Below are 20614 nucleotides of genomic sequence, written 5' to 3'. Positions count from 1 at the left end.
ATATATGTGTTAGCATATGGTATTTGTTTTTCTCTTTCTGACTTACTTCACTTTGTATGACAGACTCTAGGTCCATCCACCTCACTACAAATAGCTTAATTTTGTTCCTTTTTATGGCTGAGTAATATTCCATTGTGTATATGTGCCACATCTTCTTTATCCATTCATCTGTCGATAGACATCTAGGTTGCTTCCATGTCCTCGCTATTGTAAATAGAGCTGCAGTGAACATTGGGGTGCATGACTCTTCTTGAATTATGGTTTTCTTTTGTCCTCCTTAGCAGAACAGGTAACTAAGCCACAGTGGACAATTTTGCCCCTACCCCAGCTTCTGGGATTCCAAAACCTTCAGCATCCTCTCGTTGCTGGATTATTTTGTATGTCTCTCAAATATACCAGGAATGGTTTTAAAAAGGAATTTAAAACAAAGTTTTTTAATTCAAGAGAAAATCACAAGAAACTTAAAAGCATAGTTGACTTTTTTTTTTTTTTTTTTTTTTTTTTTGTGGTATGCGGGCCTCCCTCTGCTGCGGCCCCTCCCGTTGCGGAGCACAGGCTCCGGACGCGCAGGCCCAGCGGCCATGGCTCACGGGCCCAGCCGCTCCGCGGCATGTGGGATCCTCCCGGACCGGGGCGCGAACCCGGTTCCCCTGCATCGGCAGGCGGACGCGCAACCACCGCGCCACCAGGGAAGCCCCTGTTGCCTTTTTATACGTTATTTTTTGTGAAATGCTTAAAATGTACCTCGTAATACTATGTGCAATCATGTTTTTCACATTTCAGAATCTTCCCTTGCTAATGGGATAAAAGGGAAATAGATGTTTTGAAATGTTTTTATATCGCAGTTTTGAACTATTTGACCCCCTCAAAAATGAGAACCATTTGAGAAGTGCAAAAGGAAAGTAATCCACACTAATGTTTGGAGATTTGAAAGGAAATTTACTTACTTCTGAATACGAATTGTCTTATTCTGTAACATTTTTAAACACTAATTCGAGCATTTGGTGTGTGTTTTTTTGCCCCCTTTAGGTTCCGATCCCCTGCTACTTGATTGCTTTGGTTGTTGGAGCTTTAGAAAGCAGGTGAGCCTTTGAACACATTTTGAAGTTTATGAAAATATTAAACCTTAGGTGTCTTGAACCTCTGTCAGGATTCATTGGTAGATCATTTTTGTATTTCTCAAGATATCAAGCCAACAGCTCTAGAAACATTCAAATCTAATCATGAAATGTAAGTAACACATTAATTTTAAATTAAAAAATTCTTTACCACTCACCCCTTAGACTTTCCAAGTATTATAGAATGAGCATGGTCTTACCTTTATAGATCTGGAATCTAAGTTTGAACAAGTCATTTCTCATAACCTCCATTTCCTCATCCTCAAAATTATAATATCCCCTTTCCTACTTCATTGGGTGGTTATGTGCAACAAATGAGATAAATTATTTTAAAGCACTTGGAAGCCTATAAATATTACAGAAATATAAGATATTTTGTTACAATTTTACCAGCAGCTTGAGTGCCCTTCTTTCTTAATTTCTTATTTGTTCTTATTTCTAAACAACTGAAAATTAAGAATGGCTATAATCATCACATTCTTTAAATTGCCAGGGATGTGGACACAGTGGACAAATCAGGCAAATATAGATTCCAGTTCCAGCTGTAGCAGTTAACTATCTACATCTTTGGGCAACCCACCTCTCTGAGTTTAACCTTCTTCGCCTAAAAACTAGAAATAATCATGTTTACTTCAAGGGATTTTTGTGAGGATTAACAGACCTAACATATGTAAAGGTCCTGGCCTATAAGAGGCACTCACTAAATGATAATTATAATAATTGTCACAGCAGCTGACAGGTATCAGGTCTCATTAGGTACCAACTCCAAGGCATTATGCCCTGAATCCTCACAACTCTGTGGAATGGATACAATTACTCTTTCTCATTTTACCAATAAAGAAACTGATGTTCGGTGAGTTTAAATAACTGGCTCAAGAGTCACAGAGCTAGGAAATGTCAGAGCCGGGACGCATCCTAGACCATCTGGCTTTAGAGCCCATGCGGCATAGAACTCTGCTGTCTGGAGTGGCAGCCACTAACCACATGAGACTTGAGATGTGCTGGAAGTGCAAAATACACACTGGATTTCTAAAGACTTCATATGAAAAAAAAGAATGCAAAATATTTCATTAATAATCTTTTATGCTGATTACATGTCAAAATGATACTATTTTGGATATATTGGTTTAAACAAAATATATTATTAAAATTAATTTCATCTGCTTCACTTGGCCTTTTTTAAAAAATGTGGCTACTGGACAATTTAAAATTACACACGTGGCTCACATTTGCGGCTCTCATTCATTTATATTGGCTAGCACTGGTTACCATTGCTACTCACTGTGGTCTACAAACCAATAGCTTTGGCATCACCTGGGAGCTGGTTAGAAATGAAAGTCCTTGGGTCCTACCCCAGACCTACTGAATCAAAATTTGTATTTGAACAACCTCCCCAGATAGTTTGTATGCACATTGAAGTTTGAGAGGCCCTGCCCTAGAATCCACTGCCTCTCTGGGCCAGGATATGAAGGCAAAGACTTATTGTTTGGGGTTTGGCATTGCATAACAGTTTTAAGATGAAATTTACATGACAAAAATATTTTTGAGCTCTAGTCCTATATAAGTGATATATAGTTCTATTTGTTTCTTCTTTTTTTTATTGTGTTTAAAAAAAAAACCACAAAATTTACTGTCTCAACCAGTTTTAAATGTATAGTTCAGTAGACACTAGTGTTAAGTATATTCATGTTGCTATGAAACAGATCTCCAGAACTTTTTCATCTTGGAAAACTGAAACTCTGTACCTTTTAAACAACAACTCCCATTTCCACCTGCCTCCAGTCCCTAGTAACCATTGTTCTATTTTCTGTTTCTCTGAGTTTGACTACTTTATATACCTCGTAAGTGGAATCGTAGAGTACTTGTTCTTCTGTAACTGCCTTATTTCACTTAGCATAATGTCCTTAAGTTTCTTCCATGTTACAGCATGTGACAGGATTTCCGTCTCTCTCTGTTTGTTTCTTCTTATTTAAAATTGTTCAACCTTTAAGTGCACAGCAGAGTTTACATCCACCCCCTTCTGGAATAATCTCTTACTGAGCCGTGACTGGGTTTCTATAGTTGTAAGATTGAGGGAAGAAACTAGATCCCTAAAGGTCTTACCAGAGCCAGTAAGCTAACCTTTGGGGGTGCTTCACGTCAAGTTTTCACGTGGCCCAGACTGCACCCCCTTATAGACATGCAGACTTATGGCCGCATTCACAACAGGAGGTTTGTACCTCAGAGAAGCCGTTTAGCCTCACCTCCTCCCCATAAGCACGTAGTACATCACACTGCTTCTGTAAGGATTTGTGTACAACAGTCTAAATCGTTCCTAGAACCAGGTGAGTAATTTGCTTTGAATTTCATTTTTATTAAGCTTTTCCATTTTGCAGGCAGATTGGCCCAAGGACATTGGTATGGTCTGAGAGAGAGCAGGTGGAAAAGTCTGCTTACGAATTTTCTGAGGTTCGTCATAAAGTTACCTTTTTTTTTTTTTTTTTTTTTTTTTTTGCGGGACGCGGGCCTCTCACTGTTGTGGCCTCTCCCGTTGCGGAGCACAGGCTCCGGACGCGCAGGCTCAGCGGCCATGGCTCACGGGCCCAGCCGCTCCGCGGCACGTGGGATCTTCCCGGACCGGGGCACGAACTCGCGTCCCCTGCGTCAGCAGGCGGACTCTCAACCACTGCGCCACCAGGGAAGCCCAAAGTTATCCTTTTTAATAACTGTGGTAGATGGTAGATTTAAGATTTTGAGTATGAAACGCGGTGCTTTTAAGTAATGTGGTAAAAGAATCAAATAGTGTATCTTATTTTAGGTGTTTGCAGTTGATGCATTTTTGGGTATCATTTTCATTTAAAATAAGCATCATTAACTCATAGCCTTCACAGAAAGCAATGTACACTTTTAAGAAATTTATTATGGCAATGATTAAGACATACAAATATATATACATTAATTTTCCAGACTGAATCTATGCTTAAAATTGCAGAAGATCTGGGAGGCCCATATATTTGGGGGCAGTATGACCTATTGGTCCTGCCGCCATCCTTCCCTTATGGCGGCATGGAACATCCTTGCCTCACTTTTGTAACTCCTACTCTGCTGGTAAGTGTAAATTTTTCTTCATTTGAAGTTGACTTTTCCTCAAACATAAACCTAGATATGAAGAACCTTAGACTCCTAATAATAAAAAGACTTTTTAAAAAATAAAAGTCTTTTATTTATGTAACCCTTGTTTCTTATTTGACTGCTTATTGTGGTTATTATCATCACCTCAAATTTCTAAAGAAAATAATTTGGCCATTTGGGAGAAAAGAATATAGTGTTCAAGGTGCCTTGGGATGCTGGGGGAGGAGGGCTGTGTAACAACAGTCTATTGATGAATTGTGTGTCCAAAGAAACTATACCATTTACACTTGGCTTGTAGGTACTGGTTAAAAAACAAAACAAAACTCAGTTTACCGTAACTAGGAAAGAATTAGCCCACAGTATATAGCTATATTTTATATGCCTTTGTTTGCTACTTTAAACCCTTCCTAGAACCAAGTGAGTAATGGATTAGCAACTAAATAAGTAAAACACACTATAGGACACTACAGACTTTTCTTAAATATACTGCAGGTAATAAGGAGAGAATGAAGGTACCTAAGAGTGAATAAGAGTGGATATAAAAAAATGGAAGAGGAGAAATGTTTCCTGCAAGTTAATTAGAGACAGGTATACTGGCTCCTGTGGTATTGGAAAAATTCCCAAGATTAGGGAGAGAAAGAATAATGCTATGTTTTATCCTGCATTTTAAAAAATTTCTTCAGTACATGTTGCTTTTGAACTCTTTGGAGTGCCACAGCAGAAATACAGTGGACCATAAATGCTGGAATACTATGTCTTGACATAGGCAGTCTTTTAGATATAGTGTGTAATTTGATTTCTGAAATACTAATGTAATTTTCTTATTTTTTAGGCAGGTGACAAGTCACTCTCCAATGTAAGTTAAAATTTATTATCATGGTCTTATCTTCAAGAAGTATTAAGTGATTTTAAAATATTCATTGTGTCATTATATTGAAGACATGATTATAAAAGATAACTTGTGGATTCTAGTTGCAAGACATTACTACATAATCAGTAGGATTTAACAGATTTAAGAACATTTTATGGTTTGATCTCTTCATATGTTTATGAAATATTTTTTAATGGAGTGATGTATCCATTTATTATTTTCTAAATAATATTTTGTTTCTAATTTTGTAAACTATACTATACTTTTTTTATCTTTGGCTAAATTGTGATTTTTTTTTTTTTTTTTGCTGAACTGAATAATTCCTTGAATATCTCAGCTAATGTTAAAAAAAACTTGAACAATGTGGAAAAAAATAAATTGAACAACGTGGAATTGGAAGAACTAGAATGCTTACATAATGAGTTATTTTAGGTTAAGATAATCAATTTCACCATTAATCACTTCCACTATTTCCTTTAGGTTATTGCACATGAAATATCTCATAGTTGGACAGGAAATCTAGTGACCAACAAAACTTGGGATCACTTTTGGTAAGATTTCTTATTATTATTTCTTTATTGGTTCTTGTTATTGATTTCTTTCCCTGCCTTCCACCACCTTGAATTGTTTTGTGTGTATACCTTTGTTATCATCTCTTTGGTAGACAGGGATTTTTAAAAAAATTCTGTAATACTTATCACAATGTCAGGTAGAATAGAGGTTTTCAGTTGATGCTGTTTAGTTCCTGGTATGGTCACATTGTAATACATGGACACATAAAACCAGAGCCCTGGCTTCATTTCCCCTGCTTCCATCTTCTGGGCTGGGCTTCCCATTGTTCTGAACTGAATGCAAGGAAGCCATGCAGAGCAGTCTGCTTAGACTTGAGTATTCATACTTTACAATTGCTTTGCTCTGTAGAAACACCAAAAAGAAAATATCTTGTTGATTGCAGTGTCTTTTTCTCTCAGCTGTGTCAGTGTTTTTATTTTTCAATTATTTTCAGGTTAAATGAAGGACATACTGTATACTTGGAACGCCACATTTGTGGACGGTTGTTTGGTGAAAAGTTCAGACATTTTCATGCTCTGGGAGGATGGGGAGAACTCCAGAATTCGGTAAATGAGTCATACTTTTAAAAGCATTCATCCCAAGTTGTGTAGGAGTTCAAAAATTCAGTTTGTAAAGCAGCTTTACTAAGTAGCAGTAAGAAAGTCATTTTTACCAGTGTGGGAAATCAAGCAGATACTGGTATGACGTTCTGTTGTTACCTGTTAGTCATTATCCTGTGTAAGGTCATGTTCATGACCAGTAGGACCTCACTGGGGCTTTGCAATAATATAGTTGGTTACTCTGTTTGAATTTTATTTGGTGTATTTATGTCATTTTTAAATGCTCTCTCCTGAGAGCTGAATTTGCTAACCAGGCATTAAAACATTTTTCTAGTCTTTTATTGAGTAAGAAATATCATGGAACCTTACACTAGTAGGCATTCCATTAATAGACTTCCAGAAATGTGTACTAGCATATCCTACAGTTTCCAGTCTCTAGTTTAAGTTCTAAATTCCCCTAAAGTTATGCCACTGAGTGTAGTAACACTTCTTACTAGCTTGTGTACATGGTGGTAACCAGACTTCATATTTGAACATTCCTGTAATTTTGCGCCTCACAGATAAAGACTTTTGGAGAGACACATCCTTTCACCAAACTTGTGGTTGATCTGACGAACGTAGACCCTGATGTGGCTTATTCTTCAGTTCCCTATGAGAAGGGCTTTGCTTTACTCTTTTACCTTGAACAGCTTCTTGGAGGACCAGGCAAGCAGTTGGCATTTTCTGATTTTTTTGTTTTGAGGGTAATAGAAAGAATTTTTAACTGTTGCTTTTGCTCCATTTTATTCTTGCAGTTCATTTTTTATGTAGCTGCTAAAGAGATCTGTATCGTTTTTTAATGTTACCTCTCTACTTAAAACCTTGACTAACCTCTGCATTCTAAATTATGCTGCTTGACTTATAAAAAGCTCGTCGGTATTTTAAAAATTAGGAAACTAGTATGTGCTCATTGAAAAAAATTTTGTGTGGTACAGAAATTTGTAAGAGTCATAAGTGAGAGTCCTTCAGTTTGGTGTGTATGGCTCCAGATCTTTTTCAAAGTGTAAGTGAACAGACATATATAGATATATATATACATATAGTTACTTTAATTACAGAAAATGGATCATACTATATATTTCTTCTACATTTACTTTTTAATTCAACAATATTTTACATACATCCTTCCAGGTCAGAACTTACAAATCTCTCTTGTGCTTTTTAATGCCATCATAGTATTTCATTATGTATGTGTGCTGAGTTTATGTAACCTTCCCCATTGATGGGCATTTAAAAGTACTCTCCTTAGTCAATGGACTTTGAACGCCCTCCCCCATCTGGAGCCATTCTGTCTGTCCAATCTTATTTTCCTCTTTTCAAGTTATACAAAGATCGTTGGTTTTGGAACTTGCGTTGTGTATTCCTTTTTTGTGTCTTGTGTCATCCCCTTACCTCTAATTAGGATTTCTCTTCTGCCTTCCAACAAATTACATATGTTCTTCAAGGTACAACTTAAGTCCTACCTCTGTTTTTGAACATTCTTTTACTCTTAAAGTCCTCACTGGTTTCCCTATTTTCTGAATGTTCTCTGTTCTCCGTGGTTTGGTACAATGCAAGGTACCAAAAAATGTGTTAACTAATTACCTTTCTATTAATTGACTTCTTTTTTCTTTTCTTCTTTTTTAAAAACTCTTAGAGGTTTTCCTAGGATTCTTAAAGGCTTATGTTGAGAAATTTTCCTACAAGAGCATAACCACTGATGACTGGAAGGATTTCCTGTATTCCCACTTCAAAGATAAGGTTGGATTTTAAAACCTTTCTTATCGTGCATGCTCAATATATCTTTATTTAATGGCTATTTGTTAGGTTGATTTGAATTACTTAATAGTAGTATTAGTTTAGAATTTAAGATTCAATCTTTCATTCAGTGTTTTCCTGTTTAAAATGTGATCTCAACAGTATGAACTAATGTGTAGAATTTTCCTATTTCAGAGCAATCTACAGTGGTATGTTTCAGAAATTTGTGTGTGTACTTAATTTTCCTATTTTAATTATTTAAAAGAACATTACTGATTAACATAAATTGATTTTAGAAAAGAGACTTAGAAATTATCTTGACATGTCAGTGTAGACAAAATTATAGATTTGAGGTCCTAAAAGTCAGTTTTAGATTTTTTTTTTTTTTCCAAGAGAAAAGATTGTTCTGTAGCAAACTGGTTGTTCCTTCTGTTCTCAGGTTGATATTCTAAATCAAGTTGATTGGAACGCCTGGCTGTACTCTCCTGGACTTCCCCCTGTGAAGCCCAAGTCAGTACTTACCTACTAATGCTTCTCCTTCTCATTCTCCTAAATCCTAGAGCTCCTCAAAATATCTGAAAGGGTTTTATGCCTTCCTTAAGCTATTACTAGTTTGTGATGAGAGTTGAGTTCTTAGGAGTTAGAACCTTAACCCTGAGGTCAAAAAAGTCATTTCCATGATATTATAAATATAAATTAGTTCAGTTCATTGCAGGTAATTATTGAGTGCCTCCTTTCTGCACAAGGATGGTGAGAGATACAGAAAAGAAAAAGATATTGCCCTTTCCTTGAAAACGTTTGCAGTAAGAAAAATAACATAGAAGCATCATGTTCCTCATTACAAGTGTTGTAAGTTACCACCCTCACTTCCAGAGGAGGCACATGAGGCTTAGCTAGGGTAACGTGTCTTGCTGAATGCTGCACAGCAAGTCATGAGAGTTGAGATTCAAATCCTCGTCATCGTAAACGCTCCATTACACTGTCTTTTAAACTAAGCACCTTCCTCAAATCAGGGACCTGAACCCTGGTCTTCCAAGAATCGTATTAGGAGATGCACTACTCCATGTTGCAGCCAGGAACTTGCTGTTCCCTCTACCCTGAGTACTCTTTACCCACTTAATTCCAATCGCAACTCTAGAACCACTTCCTCACGAAAGCATTCCTTGACCTCTCTAACTAGGTCAAGTCTCCCGTTTCGGGTTTCTCAGTGCTGTGTGTCGCCTCTTCACGGCTCCACAGTCGTAATCTTAGATTTGTGTGAGTGAGTAGTAAGTCTTTCTCCTTCGCTACGTTGAAGCACCATGAGAACAGGGCTCATACCTGATTCACTCATTACTTTTCTTAGGACCTTGCCCTAAGTAAGGGTTGCTTCCCCTCCCTGGGCTAATCCTTATTTAATTTTTTTCATTACAATGAGAAGGAAGTTTCAGGCACCAAGAAACAGACCAGCCAAAGGTCTTTTTTTTACTCTCCTGGTGTTCCTTATGAAATCAGTGCTAAGTCATGTTCTAATTGAAGGTGATGAACTGCCTGCACAGTCAAGGACCTCTGGTCCCACTTGGTCTTGAGGGCAAACAAAAGGGCTTGCCTACTGTCCACAGCCTACTTCATGAAGATAAACTGGAAGCTGATTCAAAGAAGGTCACTGCTTTGACCCCTTTGTTATCTCCCCCAGGGCACAAACGCTCTGAAAGCAAGTTCAGTGGTCACTTCTAATCAAAACTTACCTCATTTAGGCCCTGCAGGGCAGGTACCCGTCTGTTCTCTAACAGTAACATTTCACAGCAAGTAAGCATGACTTATGGACAAAGAGGGATGTTTTACAAGAATTTTGCACACATTACCTGGTCTCTTCCATTGCTGCAAAATGTATGATTTGTTTTCCAAGTTGAGAACACATAAACCTTAGCATAACTTGCTTTGCTTAATGGTCAGAGTTTGTGAATTCTGCTTTCTTCTGAAAAGAGAGGATCAAAATCACATGATTTCGGAGTCTCCCAAGGGTGTCACCGTTATTTCCCCATCGTCTAGTACGGTGCCTGTCACATAGCAGTTGCTCGCAGATCTGTTGGATGTTTAGATGGTTGGAACGACAGAAAGGAAAAGCCATGAGAGCAAGGACTTTGTGATGTTTACCATGTTGTCCTGAGTGCCTGGAACGGTTCCTGCCATCCAGGAAGCAATACGCTCAACTGAGCCCCAGCCCCTTCAGCATACACTGCAGAAGCATGTGACGGTCTCCGCTAAGATGTTTTGGCATTCTCTCCAAAGAATAATCCAGGGTTTCATTAATTTGGTATCCAGTTGGATTTCTGTATTCTTAGAGGATACCAGTAATCTTTAAGTCAGGTAGAAGATTTCCTATTTCCATCACTCTGGAGTTGTTTATCTTTATTTTCAAAGAACTTTGAAATTTAAGTATGTTCTGTAACTTCAAAATGGCATTGATGCAAAAGCATGTGCCTTTTTATAAAATGTAATCTCTAATATTCTGAATCTTTGCAGTTATGATATGACTCTGACAAATGCTTGTATTGCCTTAAGTCAAAGATGGATTACCGTGAGTAGTAATGAATGATTTTTGACTCCTTTTTGACTTGTACAAATGTGTCTCTTCTCAATGAAGTGGGGGAGTGGTGCTTTACTTATGAGCTCATGTATTTGGAGTTACTATTCCTAGGTCAAGTTTATCCAAAATGATATTATACCAGCCCTCAATGTGTAAAGTTAAGTTTGAGGGGGAAAACAAATGGATGTTGATGGTATTAGTTCTAATTTTTCTTGCTCTTAAAAGGGAAAGGGGTGGGGGAATATAGTCCTCTTAGAGGAGAGTAAGTGATTTTTAGGAAAGATGAATGGGCTCTTAGAAGAATAGATAGGGAGGTATGATAGTTTGCACCAAAGTTTGTCTGGGTGTGGAGAATAAGAGAGAGGAGTAGAAACCTCCAGGTATTGGGAGACCCATTAAGGGTCAGAGGAAGGAAGAGAAACCAAATCAGGAGGAAGGCAAATCGGGAAAATGGAACAAGAAACCATGGCAAAAGATACCCTAATTTTAAATAAAATATAAACATCTTTTTGGAGATTCTCATAACATCATAACAAAGCTAGAGCATTACTGACTTTTTAGATCTAAGTTCAAGATTTTTTTGTAGGCAAATATAAAATCTAACAACTTCTTATCAGAGCAGTAGGCTGGTTGTACACATATGTACCTCCTCTGTCAATACTTAGCCCTCCCCATCTCATCCTTCTCTCTACCCACCTTGCCCTGCCATGTAACCATGACCATGAATTTTGGTTTATCATTCCCCTGCTCTTTGTTTTTACCACTAATAAATATATCCTCAATAGGTAGTTTAGGGCTTCCCTGGTGGCGCAGTGGTTGAGAGTCCGCCTGCCAATGCAGGGGACACGGGTTCGTGCCCCGGTCCGGGAAGATCCCACATGCCGCGGAGCAGCTGGGCCCGTGAGCCATGGCCGCTGAGCCTGCGCGTCCGGAGCCTTTGCTCCGCAACGGGGGAGGCCACAACAGTGAGAGGCCCGCGTACCGCTAAAAAAAAAAAAAAAAAAAAAAAGGTAGTTTAAATTTGCATGTTTTTGAGCAGAGAATGAGATCTGTAAGTTCTAATATTTAGGTGAGGTTCTAAAGAGGGAGGAAGTTCTGATATTAAGGGTGTTTTGAAGGGGGAGGAAGACGTAAAATAATGATTCTTTACAAGGATGTATACACATACATTAAATTTTCTGGAAGGATATACATATTAATATAGGTTCCTGAGGAGTGGGACTTGGAGACAGGGAGCAAAAGCAAAGGAATTTTTCATTTGGTCCTATCTGATTTTTTTTTAACCTTTGCTTATATTTCTTTTAAAGTTAAAAGAAACCCTAGTTTAAAACTATTTTAAAAGATTTTTAAAATACTTATTTTGATAAGCTATTTTTAATGTTCCTCAATCATTTCCTCAGAGATAATTTGCAATGAATCCTAAATTGAAAAGTACAGACCCACTTTTTTTTTTCCTTAAATGATTTCCAAGATTAAGTGGGGAAAATAGAATGTGTGAAGATGAAGGGAAGGATCTGTTTGTGGCCTTACGAGTTCATTAGTGTGATATTTAAAAGAATATGCAATTTGATTATTTACCCAAATTTTCAAATTGGCCTATAAATAGTTGACATGCTTTTTGTAGCATTTCTTTGCTTTGGAAATCTATATATCATGAATTGTACAGACGTTGTCAAAAGTTTCCTCCACTGTTGCTATTAATAGTCTAATTTTTCTTAAGTAATACAGATTTAGGAGTCATATCAGCTCTTTAAGTTATAGTGATGCCATCTCAGAATGATTAAAATAGCTAACGTTCAAATTTATTTTTTATAATCTTATGCATCCTTGTATTTCTCTTTCTTAACTTTTACTTTTATGTCAGATAAACCAATACATATTATTGAATCATACACGAATGGCGGTAATCAGGCAACATTTATTTCAGGGCAAAGAAGATGATTTAAATTCATTCAGCTCAGCAGACCTAAAAGACTTCTCTTCTCATCAGGTGAATGAATTTTTAGCACAGATGCTCCAGAAAGTAAGTACTAGCTCAAAATATTAGAAATTAAACTGGGCATTAAGGCACAGCATTTATGGTTGAACTCCACTTGGAAAAAATATCCATGTGGAAACTAACAGAAAAAATGGTTTGGTAAAATCCATTCGTTTACTTAAAAACATTTGTCGAACGCCTGCTGTTTAGTATTGTGCTGAATATAAAAATACGTAAGAAAGAAATATGCCGGGTCCTCAAAAAGTTTATAATCTAGTAGGAAAGGTCACAAGTGCAAAATCTAGCAATAAAAGGAGGGATTTTAGGTGTCATTTGAGAAAAAAGCAAAGAAGGACTCCCTTCCCACTGGGGTAATCAGGAAGGATTTTGGAGGAGTGGGGCTTGATTTGAGAAGAGCAGAGTCTGCAGGGAGATAGAAATTCAAGTTGGAAGGAGCAGCAAGTGACAGAGCGTGGCCGGAGGAGGAAGTCGTGGCCCTGGGAAAGAGGTTAATGAAGAGAACGCTAGAAAGACTGCTGGGATCTGATGTGCTGTGTCTTGAATGCCAGGCTAAGAACGTTAGATGTGATTCCAGGCAGTCGCAGAGGATTTAACATGTTTAACAAGAGAGTCATCTGATGAAATGGTGGATAATGAAGACCATTCCGCTGGTGTTGGGGAGGCTGGATTGACATGAGGAACGCTGGGGGTGGAGTTAGTTGGGAGCCTCACAGGAGCACAGGACAGGCAGGAGGGAGCTGGCGGGAAGGGAAAGGACAGGACAGTGAGAGGGAGAACACATGGGATGGAGCATGGGGTTTGGGGACTGACTGGATTGGGGGTTAACAGGAAGGAGTCCAAGCAGATTTGAAGGTTTCAAAGCCAGGTAACTAAAAGAATATGCGAAGCTGAGAGGAGATGCTGTATGTTGACAGGGAGATCGTGAAGGGGGTCTTTACTATTGCATGACAGGGAGCTCTTAGGTCTAAAGACCTTGAGAGGGATGGAAGAAGACTCTGAACAGAATTTCCCGTGGAACTGATGCAAAATGAGGAACAGGAATTTAAAGCAACGGGAGTCTTAGAGAACCCATTAGTGCATGAAGCCATCACCGCGGTTTCACACATTTCTGTAGCCCCGCCTGCCACGTGGCCTGGAACCACGAAGAGAGAAAGCATGATGCGCTGACTGGCGAGCAGGCACAGCAAACATTGGGAAAGTAACGAGGTGACCTAGGAGGTGACCTTAACCAGCTGGCCTACCCGGCTGGACTTGGAGATTGGTTGAAACGAAACAATCTGGGAAGGGTCCAGCAGTCAGTGAGAGCCGAGTGTGGGTGAGCGTTCTGTAAGACGCGGAAGCGGCTGGAAGGGGAGGTTTCCATCTACCTCGTGATTCCTCCGCCCGCATCCCGCGGGCACCGCCGACGCTCCGCCTGCCACACTGAGCGCTGCTTTCTCTCCTTCACCCAAGCTTGTTCTCCCTTTAGCGCGGGTTAAGCTGGGCACGGGAGTTTATGAACCCCCTGAAACTGTACATACAACTTTGTGTTTATACGGTAAATGTATCCCACCCCGCTCAGGAAAGGGTCCGTATTAGTCATCAGATTCTGAAAAGGGTCTGTAATATAAAAGTTTAAAAACTGCTATTTTGTAGGGGTATAGATCATTCAAAAGGGATTTCAGAGGAAACATACAAAGATAAAGCTGCGGGAATCAGTGAGGAAAAAAATTAACTGTGATTGAATCTGGAGAACAGAATAAATTTAAGATATTTAAGATATAAGGAAGAACTTGAAAGACTCTGGAGAGGTTCGGAAAGTTAGTGTTTACATATACCAGAAAGTCTGAAGAGAGTACTTCTCATTTACCTCTCCATGTACCTCGCAAATTAAATTATCCCTTGGCTCCTAGTAGAATATCCTTATTCAGAATAAATTTGCACAAAATTTATTTTAGTGTGCATTTGTTTCTTTTATTTTTATCTAACTTATTTCTATTTTATAAAATATTGAGGATTTTAATCTGGCTAAGAATTTCTCTCCAGCTCCTTTCTTCCAAGGAATCCTGTTGAAATGATACATTATACTTCTTTATTTTGCTCTAGGCACCTCTTCCATTGGGGCACATAAAGCGAATGCAAGAGGTGTACAACTTCAATGCCATTAACAATTCTGAAATACGATTCAGGTACATCATTTTAACTTGTCTCTGTGGAAGAAAGTGGAAAACTAGTTTAAAAAGTGGAGAAAGGGAAAGCAGCGTATGAGACCTACATGAGTCTTGAAAAATCCTTTTCAAATTTACTGCATCTATATACATAATTATAATGGTCTTTAAGGAATAGTTGCAATATCTGTAAGATGATAGTACTAATTTTTTTGTTAGAATTTATTCTAAGCTTCTCTTGCCTTTAAAAAAATTAGAATTAAGGATTCATTGGTAAATAGGCATTCTTCCTATTGGATTCTGAAATGGGAGTAGTTAGAAATCTTTGATTCTGTTCGTCTTTTTTAATTCAAATTTGTAGCGTGAGCTTAAATCAAAGTTTTATTCCTTCCGAAATTGCATATGTAAGGTCTATGAGCACCTACATAATCCAAACCTTTTAAAACGTATGATCTTTTTCAAGAACAAACTCTTCTTCTTTCTCTTCTCCAATTATTGAATGGTATGTATAAGGATTTGAGATTCTCAGAATAAAGACATAATATAAAGTGGTGTACAGTGTAACTATAATGGGATTATTCATCATTACAAGAGTAATTTTCAGATATACCTGTCATATCCTGCTTCTTCCTCCTCATTTCCTACCCCATACCCCCTAAAAACCCTCCTTTTAGATGGTTACGACTCTGCATTCAATCGAAATGGGAGGAAGCAATTCCTTTGGCTCTAAAAATGGCGACTGAACAAGGAAGAATGAAGTTTACACGACCCTTATTCAAGTAAGAACCAAGTCTCACTATGCTTTGACTTTATATAAGGAATGGGGAAGAAAAATCTCAAACAGATGTTTTTGATGTTGCTAAAATACTTTGAAAAATGCAATTTAAAAATAATATTTTTAAATTTGTTAAGGATTATAGATATAATTTTGGAATAGGAATTAACACTTTTAAATATTTAAAATTTGAGATGATTTCATTAGTTTTTTAGAAGGATTATATATGGATTACCTATTATGGGCCAAATAGGGTTAGACCCTGGTGAAAAGGAAATAAATCGAAGATAATCCTATATACGCAAAAAGATCTTTAAAAGCAAGTAGAAGATAATTGACGAGTAGGGAAGGACAAGAAAAAAGTGGCTCAAATTAAATGCAAGAAGGATCAAACAGGTAAAGCCAAACCTTTTTGATTCAAATGTTGCAATAGGGGCTTCCCTGGTGGCGCAGTGGTTGAGAGTCCGCCTGCCGATGCAGGGGACGCGGGTTCGTGCCCCGGTCCGGGAAGATCCCACATGCCGCGGAGCGGCTGGGCCCGTGAGCCATGGCCGCTGAGCCTGCGCGTCCAGAGCCTGTGCTCCGCAACGGGAGAGGCCACAGCGGTGAGAGGCCCACGTACCGCAAAAAAAAAAAAAAAAAAAAGTTGCAATAAGGTAGAATAGGTTGCTTGACATATAATAAAGGAATGCTTGGTAAAAGTGAAAAAAGTTGTATCTTTGGCAACAAGATACAATTTAAGAATATCTCGGTGAAGTTGTTTTGACTATGAATTTGGCAGGAATTCTGAAAAAAATATAACCAAGACATAAATATCTATTATTAATCTGTCTGCTTTGCAAGTATAATAAAATTTGCCAAAATAAGTCAAGTCATTATCCATCTTTCTTTTGCTTTTTTTTAATACAGGGACCTTGCTGCCTTTGACAAATCCCACGATCAAGCCATCCGTACCTACCAAGAGCACAAGGCATGTATGCACCCCGTGACTGCCATGCTTGTGGGAAAAGATTTAAAAGTGGATTAAGGACCTGTCCATTGCTGATTTCAGACTTTTCTCTTTTTAAAATTGAATTCATAATGAAATACAAAATTTCAGCTCACATTGTAACTAAAAATGTCTTTTTAGTTTTGGCTTTTTATTGTTTGGTCAGTGATTTTTTTTTTTTTTTTCATAAATAAAGCTGATCTATCTCCCCTCCTACCCCTGGTGGCATGTTCTTTGTAAAGTGAATTTTAGCAAAGCTTAACCTTTTGATTTATAAATGTTGATTTTTTAATTAATTTCATATTCATTTTCTCCCACTATGGTCACAAGATATGTCAACATGTTATTTACCTCTTATTTTAAGCTCTTTAATTTGCATCTGTTGCACACCAAAAATTCAACATAATTAGGATTTTGCTTTTTAAATAACCTTAAAGATGAATACTTGGTTAGATTTGCTCATCACCCAGCTGGTGGACACAGGATGAATTCCCTTTTACCAAAATGTATCAACTAGTGGGAGCGCTGTTTCTCATACCCGGATCCACCTGCTGTCCTGTTTTCCTGACTGTTAGGGTCACATGGCCAACCTGAATACCACTGCTTCTCTCCTCAGTTATACCTACAGTCTATTCAACCAGCCTCATCTCCTTAGTGATCAGCAAACATTCTCCATCCATAAACAGCATACAGCACAAAGAAAGAAAGAGATAAAAATAACAACAACTTTATCCAAGTGAGAGAGTAACAAAGAACCCCTATGAGTATAATGCAGTGCCCCCGGGTGCCTCAGCACACAGTTTGGGAACCACTGTTGTATTAGTTAGGATTCTTTGATTGTAAGTGACAGCAACCCCAACGACTAGAAGTCAGAAAGGGAAAGGAAAAGGAGGATTATATTTAGGATACAGGGTAGGGGGAGGTTACCAGAATCTGAGGACAGACAGAAGGGAATGGACACCAGGACAGCAGAGACATCAATACCCTTATCTCCCATTTCTGTCTCTCTGGTCTACATTGTATAGTCTGGCTACCCCAGCTTTACTGTTGCCAATAGTTCTTACCACATGGAGAGACTGCCTCAATTCCAAACTCCCAAAGGTAAGACTCTGACCTAGCTTTGGTCCACCCCTGGCCAAATAAACTGTAGCAAAGAGAAATAGTGTCTTAGAGCATAAATGTGGGTGGGGGCAAATCATTGTTAAATACCCTCCAGAAGTGCTAATGTAGTATTTTTTTTAAAAAGTCTTAAATAGGAGCAAACACTGGCCCTTCCTGTAATCCTGACTTCTCCCCTGTTCTCACTCTCCCAAATGGTTCTCTCCTTTTGGACATGTTTCTACACTGCAGTGTGCTTCTATTTCTCAGGCTCTGCTCTCACTTGTCTCCATGCCAGGAATATCAGAGGAGAGAGTTCAGCTCAAATCCCTGGTATATAATCACAGTCGAAGTGATTAGACTTTAGCAAATCCATGGACCCAGATGATGCTTTTGGAGGCTTCCCCCCACCCCCATAAGTGTACCCCATACTCTAAGCTAATGTCATTTTTCAGTTACACTGATTAGTGGTACTGAAAGTGAATTGGGGCAAGGGATGCTTGAGGGTGGTCTTGAAGGACGCTATGAAGGAGGACGAAGGCGCTAAAGACAAATGTTTGTAGGGATTTACCTGGGGTCCACGCAGTAGAGTCTACACTTACTTCAGCTAATGAGCATATGTTGAATGTCTTTGTACCAGGCTGGATATATACATAATTTCTGGGTGAACAAAAATAAGTAATTTCTACATAATGCTAAAGAAGTAAAGCAACCCAGAGAAGGGCCCCTTACCCCAACTGAAGCGTTTAGGGAATGCTTCCTGAAGAAGAGAAGGCCTAAACTGAGTCTTAAGGAATAAGAAATATCTAGCCAAGCAAAGAAAGTTGGAAGTGTGTTCCATCTGGGTGAAGAAAGAATAACATAAGTAAAGGTATTGACTTATGGGTTTTTTGTGTCATGAACTTGGACAGAGTCAGTGGAAATAGCTTGTCTCTGCTCCACGGTGTCTAGGGCTGGAGCTGGGAATCCTCAAACAGCTGGACATGACTCAGATTGCTGGGAGCTGGTATGATCAGGTGGCTTCTTCCCTCACATGTCTGATGTCTGGCCTGGGATTACTCAGAAACTGGGCTCAGCTGGGGCCAGCAACTGGAGCGCCCAAGTAGTTTGGGTTTTCTCATAGCACAGGGGATAGTTGGACTTCTTATTAACCTTCTTTATACATCTGCATTCATCACCAGAGAGTAAGCGCCATGAAGGTGGAGGATGTATCTTATTTATTTCATTCCCGGCACCTAGCATAGTGCTTGGGATGTAACAGGCATTCAAGAATTATGTGTTGGATGAGGTAATGGAGGAGGACAGAAAGTTAAGGTGCTTCACGTCTAAGGGCCTCAGTTTTCGGACACGTAGTTGGTAAGGGCTTCCTCTGAGAATTAGAGGAGGTAGCTATTGAGAAGGTCCTTGAGGAGGGGTGTGACTGTTTGGGGAACTCTCTAAGGGGGAGGGGCATTAGGAGGCAGGGCCACCATCTACCCATCACAAGACTTTCTGTAGCAGAGCCTGCCTCTCCGGGTGAACACAGATGGAAGTTTGTTGTGATAACCCTGGGGGTGGGGGACGGGAGGCGGTTTATTCAGAGTGTAGGAATAGGGTTAGGGTTATAAAGGAATTTCAAAGTGCTGAAGAAAGTGGTCCAGGTGAGTAACTAGGGGACCAGCTTCCAAGGAAAGTAAGGGAGAAAGCCAGTGGGAAGTGCAAAGAAGAAGGCACTGACCGGAAGCCAGGTTCAAGGTCAGAGGTGACTGACATACGGGGAGCACGGGAAGGCGAGGAGGCTGTGGTCAGAAGGTGGGGTACCGGAATTTAAGATTTCTTATGTGGATGAAATTCAGGTGATGACGAATTCCAGAGTGTGGTCAGGGTGTAGGTGGCTGAAGTGCAGGTTTTAATGAAGCTCAAGGAGGGGCAGATCTTTCTTTGTACACTTCCCCGGGAAGGTTTCAGAGAAGGACGTTCTGAGTGTGGGTGTTTTCTGTGATATCACAACTGTGTCTCTATACCCAACGGAAGTCTGTTTTAGTGGAAACAGACTTTTCAGGATTTTTCCACTGGAATAATCCAATCTCTAGACACTGGCTTACTACTAAAATGCTGCCTAGTTAAAACAGTGCCAACATTTCCTTGATTCCCTTTTCATGTTCTTCAGAGTTCCTTAATACTAGTATAATGAATCGGGTGCCGGAAGCAGTAATCTGTGTTGAAGAAGCTTACTTGGATTAGGGATATCCATTCGGGAAAGAACATTTATAAAGCAGTATAGGGGGCTTCCCTGGTGGCGCAGTGGTTGAGGGTCCACCTGCCTATGCAGGGGACGCGGGTTCGCGCCCCGGTCCGGGAAGATCCCACATGCCGCGGAGCGGCTGGGCCCGTGAGCCGTGGCCGCTGAGCCTGCGCGTCCGGAGCCTGTGCTCCGCAACGGGAGAGGCCACAACAGTGAGAGGCCCGCGTACCGGGGGAAAAAAAAAAAAAGTTTACAAAACCTAGGAACTATTTAATATGATTGACAATTAAGGCTTGTGTCTAAAATTGCTAAATTCTATTAAATTCAACAGTGAGAGGCCCGCGTACCGCCAAAAAAAAAAAAAATAGCAGTCTAGGTATATATTAAAGTCCAAACAATAGTCATCACAAACACTTCCATAGCATTTCCATTGTACCAGGTGCTGCTCTAAGGGCTTTACATATACGAACTCACTTAATCCTCCCAAAAGCCCTTTGAAATAGGTACTATTATCATCCCCATTTTGTAGGTGAAGAAACAGAGGCCCAGAAAAGTCAAGTAACTTGCCCAAATGTCACACAGGTGGGAAGTGGCAGGACCAGGATTTGATCCCAGGTAGATACTGCAAACACTGCAGTGAGGAAATTAGCCCCTTTGCCTTTTGATGAGGAAACAGAGGCTAATCAATAACTTACTGCTCCAGGGTAATAAGCGGTAGAGCTGGAGTCCAAGCCGAGGTGGCTGTCACTCAAATGGTGACCTTTAGTTGTGAAAATGACCTCTGGCCTTGCCCTCTCCCTCTGTGGAGGGACAGCTTCAGAAAACC

The 20614-nt window shown here is 39.4% G+C and overlaps 1 protein-coding gene across 3 annotated transcripts in view; it reads left to right on the top strand.

Annotated features, from left to right (window-relative positions):
- The window catches only part of LTA4H (leukotriene A4 hydrolase), a 28278-nt gene extending 11595 nt beyond the window's left edge, over positions 1 to 16683 (top strand). Inside the window, exons 6-19 of one of the 3 annotated variants that reach the window (XM_007125132.2) lie at positions 1030 to 1082; positions 3494 to 3566; positions 4065 to 4205; positions 5062 to 5085; positions 5581 to 5651; positions 6107 to 6218; positions 6773 to 6917; positions 7888 to 7991; positions 8428 to 8498; positions 10494 to 10548; positions 12485 to 12580; positions 14642 to 14724; positions 15378 to 15482; positions 16388 to 16683. In XM_007125132.2, coding sequence (XP_007125194.1) covers positions 1030 to 1082; positions 3494 to 3566; positions 4065 to 4205; positions 5062 to 5085; positions 5581 to 5651; positions 6107 to 6218; positions 6773 to 6917; positions 7888 to 7991; positions 8428 to 8498; positions 10494 to 10548; positions 12485 to 12580; positions 14642 to 14724; positions 15378 to 15482; positions 16388 to 16505 — 1251 coding nt within the window. In that variant the 3' untranslated portion in view covers positions 16506 to 16683. The remainder of the gene's footprint in view (positions 1 to 1029; positions 1083 to 3493; positions 3567 to 4064; positions 4206 to 5061; positions 5086 to 5580; positions 5652 to 6106; positions 6219 to 6772; positions 6918 to 7887; positions 7992 to 8427; positions 8499 to 10493; positions 10549 to 12484; positions 12581 to 14641; positions 14725 to 15377; positions 15483 to 16387) is intronic. The other 2 variants (XM_028490461.2, XM_028490462.2) reach the window with 2 other exon arrangements.
- Positions 16684 to 20614: the final 3931 nt, after the last annotated feature.

The sequence above is a fragment of the Physeter macrocephalus genome, chromosome 6 (assembly GCF_002837175.3).
Source record: "Physeter macrocephalus isolate SW-GA chromosome 6, ASM283717v5, whole genome shotgun sequence".
NCBI classification, from domain to species: Eukaryota; Metazoa; Chordata; class Mammalia; order Artiodactyla; family Physeteridae; genus Physeter; species Physeter macrocephalus.
This window is presented reverse-complemented; position numbering and strand designations above follow the sequence as displayed.